This window comes from Physcomitrium patens, chromosome 10 (assembly GCF_059467195.1).
Source record: "Physcomitrium patens ecotype Gransden chromosome 10, ASM5946719v1, whole genome shotgun sequence".
Lineage (NCBI taxonomy): Eukaryota > Viridiplantae > Streptophyta > Bryopsida > Funariales > Funariaceae > Physcomitrium > Physcomitrium patens.
In genome coordinates this window covers 2,100,313-2,106,954 of record NC_143419.1, presented here as the reverse complement: position 1 = coordinate 2,106,954, position 6,642 = coordinate 2,100,313, and the positions used below count along the sequence as shown (strand labels likewise).

The 6,642-nt window shown below is 47.0% G+C and overlaps 1 protein-coding gene across 2 annotated transcripts; it reads right to left on the bottom strand.

Moving 5' to 3' along the window:
- Nucleotides 1–1,527: 1,527 nt before the first annotated feature.
- Nucleotides 1,528–6,642, bottom strand: LOC112287206 (receptor-like kinase TMK4). 2 transcript variants are annotated; one of them, XM_024529973.3, is made up of 3 exons: nt 5,902–6,642; nt 2,859–5,256; nt 1,528–2,419 (listed from the first exon to the last, which is right to left on the bottom strand). In XM_024529973.3, the coding sequence occupies exons 2-3, from the start codon at nt 5,116–5,118 to the stop codon at nt 1,926–1,928; spliced, it is 2,754 nt and encodes a 917-aa protein (XP_024385741.1). In that variant the 5' UTR covers nt 5,119–5,256; nt 5,902–6,642; the 3' UTR covers nt 1,528–1,925. The 2 variants fall into 2 exon arrangements, with proteins under 2 accessions (XP_024385741.1, XP_090109507.1); XM_090253381.1 differs by having other exon boundaries at nt 5,898–6,623.

Below are 6,642 nucleotides of genomic sequence, written 5' to 3'. Positions count from 1 at the left end.
ACAAGCTTCCTCAGAGTTCCTGAAAGCTTGTGGTTCTGTTATCCGGACGCCTCGTTCTCCTCCTTCTGTTCTCACGTCCCCAATGAGCTCCCTACGTTGTTCCCAAGTTCCCACATCCTGTACCGGTCCGGACGCTTCCACGTGTCAGCACTGGATAAGCCCCCGTGAATCAATACAGCTTCCTTAAGATTTTAATTAATTAAGAACTTATTTACTTAATTTGATTAGTTTACCTAGTTTAATTATTATTATTTGTGAGAGTGTGTGTGTGTGAATATCTATAATCTTGGGTAAATATAATAAAGTGAAAATAGATTTGCAATTTTCTTTTTTTTTGTTTTGTTTTTTTCTTATATTGTTTATCATGGGAAATATTTGAATGCAAAATATTAGAACAACATGTGTATGTGGATGAAATTATGTACATACAGATATAAAAATAAGATCGGTATATATATATATATGTGTGTGTGTGTGTAAGAAATATAACCATCAAAAACTATTTTTGCACCAATTAGTTATTTAAAGTAATTTCAAACTATTTTATTCTGTGTGTGGGTAGTAGCGTTTTGTATCTGACCTCTAAATATACTGGTATTTCTCTTGTAATTTTTAATAGGATCATAAGTAAATAAAAAGATTAAAATAAGTACCTTTTATGTTTTATACTATACTCATGGATTGAATTTATAAGTAAATTGCACAAGTACCATTTTAAAGTTTGGTGAAGAGGTGTCAATTTTTAATGAAAATTTAAATTTCATTATATGACATTTCAGTATTTCATAATTGCTTCAGAACTCTCTAGCATTAATTCTTTCCCACATGCCCACAATTTATTGAAGCAACAAATAGTAACCTGCAGAAACTAACCTTATTTTTTTATAAATTGTAAATAATAAACATTGACATGATGATGGCTCAAGTATATTGTAATAGATTCTGATAAAATCTACAGGCATGATTTTTGATTGATTCTAGGCAAGATACTGTTAACATAGAAAATAAATAAATAAATAAATAATGTAAATATAATTTCTGTAAGTTTTTGTGTGATCAATGGCATCGGTTCTAGCTAATACACAAGAAAAGAAGAAGGTCATACAACAAAGGAAATGCAAGAAAACAACGAGGTAGATAAGAGACCTAAACAAGAGAAATAGCAAATTATACAAAGAAACAAACAACAAGGAAGTAAATAAAAGATCCAAACAAGCCCAGTCAGTAGCCAAGGCTTTACCTTTTCATTAATTAGAGCATTGATCGAAGCTCTCAGGGATAAGATATTACCAAACCATAAAAGCATTTCAGGAGGTTCCTTCAGGTTTCACAAACGGTGAACTTCTGAAGAAGCTTCGCCTTCACTTTAGTGAGATTAATCCTGAAAGTTAGCGATACTGCAAGAGGTATATGTTCGTTGCAGAGAAAAATCTGATTTTTCCTGTGAGGCAATTTCTGTACATTCAACCATGTGGATCAGAGGTTTTGCAACAGATAATATAAACACCATGTTTGGCGAGGGAGAGCAACCATGAAAACCCAAATCGTGTTACAACTGAGGAATAATAATGTACAGTCTTGCCCTGCAGCTGCAACATTTGCCAAAACAGACCTGTCCAAAACTGAGGTATCATGAAGAGTGAAATGGAGAAAGCCCCCCAAAGAAAACTAAAAAACTAAGAACTAAAAGTTAGAAAAAACTAAATAAACTGTGGCTTTGCCTCAGGGTGCATCGTGTCCAATCCACACAACACCAAGCTATGAAAGAGAAACTACAGCCGCCATCTACAAGTCTGGAGTGCCTGATGACGAAAACGCAAAACTCCTCCTAATCTCCCAAGTAATCTCCACTTGATGCATTCACTTGGCTTAACCTGCCTGGCTCCGACTAGATGCTCTACTTTGGACCAACAAAGGTGAGAACATCACCGTCCATCAACTGCAGTACCAAAATCGAGAGGTTTTTGAGGGATACTTGCCCTGCTGTCATCCACCCCACAGAAAGAATCGTTTTCCAAATCCTGCCACTGCTTCAAAGCTTCCGGTAACGTGAGCTGTAGGTCTATTTCTTCACTACCCTCTCCGACGAATTTCGCAGGTTTCCACTGCTCTATCAAAGGTTTCAGGATGTTCACTGCGTGGCCCATGTCTGGCCGCTGATACGGCTCCCGGGCAGTGCACTGAAGCGCTAGGTCTGATACGACGTTGAGACTCTTGAGGGTTTCTTCGGTCATGGTGATGGTTGGGTCGATGCACCTGGCGAACGTCTCTGGGCTAGTGTTGGTTCGTCGGAACCACGTGACGAGGTGCATGTTCTCCTCAGCCTCCGTCTCATCTAGAGCTCTCCTACCAGTCATCATCTCCATCAAAACAACGCCGAAGCTAAAGACGTCCGCTTTTGTGGTCACACGACCCGTCACTGCCACAAAGGTAGACAGGAGACAAGCACGTGAACCCATCAGCAACGATGAATGCATGACAAGCTTTACCATACAATGAACAAAACCTAAGGTTCAACAGCAGTGAACCGAACAAACGGTAATCTGACGGTCGAATCTCGATCTTTCGCAAATAGTTTCACCCGTGGCCAGCATCCGACCTCAGAACCGTCTTGGTGATCACTGAACAAAAGAAAAGAAAAGAAAAGAAAAAAAAGAAAAGAAAAAAAAGTGCCTCATCTGGTGTATGGTGTATTCGTCCCCGTATAAAACCAAAAACAAAAAGTACTATTGTCAAGACCTCTAGAAGTATGCATTCCTGTGTACAGATTCAACAATAAGCAGCAAGCAGTAGAAACAGACCTAAAGTCTACTAATGGGTTGTGAGTACCAGCACGAGGACAAGGAAAGTGCTCTCACCTGCATATTCCGGAGCCAAGTACCCAAAGGTACCCGCCAGCCTCGTCTCGACAGAGAAGTTATTCTCAGGCGCCAGCTTCACAAGACCGAAGTCCGATACCTTGGCAGCATACTTGTCGTCCAGTAGAATGTTGGATGGCTTCAAATCGCGGTGTATGAAGCTCTTGTGCGCCAATCCATGAAGGTACTCTAACCCCCGCGCAACATCCAGGGCAATGCTCAACCTTCTCGTCCACTCTAGCGGTCTCACACCCATGGCCTGGTACTCAAAGAGGTGCTGGGCTAGAGTGCCCTGTGCCATGTACTCGTACACAAGGAGCCTCTCATTCCTGTGCGCGCAGTATCCCTTGAGCTCTACGAGATTTCTGTGCCTCACTTTCGACAACACCGAAATCTCTGACTGGAATTCCTTAAGCCCTTTATTGCTCATCACAGCGGCTTCCATTCTTTTAACTGCGACCATTGTGCCATCGGGGAATGTTCCTTTGTAGACAACTCCGAAGCCTCCCTTCCCGAGCACATTCTTCTCGGCGAAACCTTCAGTCACATCTCGCAGGATTTCGTAAGAGGTTCCGAGGCTGTCACCCTCACCCACCTGCATGTCGCTGGGACCGCTGTAGTTAGTTCTCGTGCCGTCATTGGCGCGGTACTCTGCCAATGTCTTGCCCAGCTCGGGATCCGAGCCCGAGTCTCCTCGCGGATGCACAACCGTGTTCTGTCCTTGTATTAGCGCCGAGTACTTCTTCTTCTTCTTTCGCCTGAAAAAGCAGAATGCCAAAAGTGCAACAACAGTAACCAAAGCTAGGGCTCCAACAATAGCACCCACAATGACACCCACCGACGTCGAAGATGAGGATGAGGAGCTGGCGCCGCCAGGGGTATTAGGAGTAGCGCCGGGCGTTCCTGGAGACGGAGAGGTGGGTGGTAGAACGGTACCGAGAAAAGGGTTCCCTGAGCTCTGAAAGGTGACTCCAGGTCGGAACTTGGGGATCTCGCCGGAAATATTGTTATTTCTTATATCGAGGGTAACTAGATCTGGCAAGGTGGTGAGCTGATTAGGTACAGACCCAGTAAGAGTGTTGTTGTTTAGGAGGATTGATTTCAACGTAGTAATGTTTGCTAAGTACGGCGAAATGGTTCCCGTCAAACCGGAAGACGCAAGAGAAATGCTGACAACACTAGTTCCAGAACACCCTATGCCGATCCACCCACACGGGTTTGCTCCGGTCCAGGCCTCAGAAATGGACTGAGGATAGCCAACACCTTTCAGGAACTGTATCAACGCTGCGACCTCGACAGAACATTGCGTGCCATCGGTGGAGCAGAAATCGACATCGTCAAAGGTCGGCACAACTGGGAAAGAAGGAAGCTGGCCGCTGAGAAAGTTATTCTTCAAGAAAACTGTTGTGAGCGGCAACTTGGCCAGATCAAGAGGAATCTGCCCAAGGAGACGGTTGTCGTTTAAACGAAGATCCGAAAGCCCTGTGGAGGCGGCGAGGCCATCGGGTATGGGACCTGTAAGCTGGTTCACCTGCAGCCACAAGACCCTCAACGCCGGCATTGCCCCGCATGGCGCCATAGTGCCTTTCATCCCCGCCTGATTGTTCACTTGCAGCACTTCAATGTTAGACCCAGCGAAAGACGCTGGAATAGACGGGATGTTGTTGTAGGCTGCCAACAGGACGCGCAGGCTCGCCATGGTGCCGAGGTACTCCGGAAGAGAGTTCAGGTTGGTCGAAGCCACAGAGAGATTCGTGAGCTTCGTGGACGCAGTGATATCCTCAGGGATGGTCCATCCCGCAGTCCCATTCAAACCCAAGTTTCTGTCGATGTACAAATTGACGACGTTTGTCAACCCTCGGAAGAAATCTCCCGGGATGCTGGTGAAGTTGTTCTGGTGCAAGAATATGTTCTGCAAGTTGGCCATGCCTGCGAGGGACGGCATTGCACCTGTGAAGCTGTTGCCGTTGAGCTCCAGATACGTCAAGTCCGTCATCTGATTGAGAGTAGACGTGACCGTCCCCCCGAGACCTGCTTCGCGTAGCCGTAGCTGCACAACGTTGCCGCCGGAGCAGACCACCCCAGTCCATCCTGCACAAAAGTCCGTCCCAGTCCACCCCAGGCTCGCACCATTTGCAACCCCTTTCAGAAAGTCCTGCAATACAGCACCATCGTCGGGCGCCCCTACTGCCGCCAAGACGCAGCACAAAACTAGAACGGTAACGCGGAGAACCCAGTTCCTTCCATGTTTAGTTTTCATTGCACATACTCTCGCCGCCGTCCTGACGGTATCGAACCAAAACAATGACTCTTCGCTCCAACAAAGCCTCACTGAAACCCTCGCATCCTTCACCGAAACCGCGCCTGAAAGACTACAGTGTACGTCTCTGGCCAATGCCTGCAACAAATTACAGGAAAGGAACAACCGTCTTTAACAAAAGAAACAGGAAAATCAAAATAAAAATCAAAGCTCAAGACGTGTTGAAACGCACGTAAGCAATCTTTCTCCAGAAAAGAACGCGCACCACTACCCGAAATGACCCCTCCCTTCCTCTCCCTCTCTGAATACTGCAATGTCCAGAATTAAACTATTCAGCCAACCAAACTACGTAAACCACCGCAAATCAAGCCCCACGACGGATCACCACGACTTCTCTGACACACAAACGGCAGCATTAAGTATCAAGGTCGGTGGCCTTCCGACGTAACTTATTCAACGCCCACCGCTCCACTACCCAAGAAAAACACACGCTCGCGCATCTCCGAATGGGCATAAAAATTATCAGCAACAACAACAAATAAAAACAAAGAAATTTCCCTGGGAGCGACGACACAGCGACACAGATAACCAAAAGCACATGCCGCCAGAGCTCTTCACCCTGCAAAAGAAAGCGCTAAAGCAACCTACATTGTATGGTGAACCAAAACAAAGCTAATCTCCCACCACCACCACCACCAGACACACACACACACACTGTCACAAATGGGTTACAAGATTAGTGGCGAAGCACACGCCTTTCCACTCTCAAACACACTCACCCACCAGGCAATGCTCAATTCTCCGAATCCCACCAACCCAAGTCCGCACCGTCACACCAGCAATCGTGAGATTGAACTAAACGAGCCAGTTATGGTCTACTCTGGTAGACACAAGCGTGAGCTGAGCTTCAATTGGGGTGCAGTAGAGGCAACGCGCTGCAGCAGCAGCAGCACAGCGGGTGATAGGTAACACAGCAACGACAGTAGGGACAGTAGCAGAGGGAAGGAGGGGGTGGGGGATGAGCAGCGAGTTGTCGCATTCCATCGAGTGGGCATGCCAGGGCAGGGCAGGCTGGACCAGGCTGGTGCTACATTGCTCCTCTTCTTCGTGAGCACTGGTAACAGGCGATGCTGGCGAGGAGGAGGAGGAGGAGAAGGGTCAGCAAAGTCCCGGCCTTACGCCAGATGGATGGAAGGGTAACGCACACGCATCGGGAGGAGCCGTGACTACACGACGACGATGGAGCGCGGGGGGGCAATGAGGTTGGAATCTGTGATGGCAGTGCGTTTCAGCAGCAGAGATTATTGCGTTGCCATGACTGACGTGGGATTCCCAGTTCCGCCGAACCCCGTGATCTCCGCCGCCACGGCGCCCAGTTCCGTTTGCTCCCTCCCTGGGCCTTCCTCCCTCATCGCCACAGATCGTCGTCAACTGGGTGGGGAAGGAAGGCAGGGAGGGAGGGGATTAAGCTGCAACTTCCAATTCTCCTCCTGCTCCTGATTCTGATACCGCTGCCACTCACAC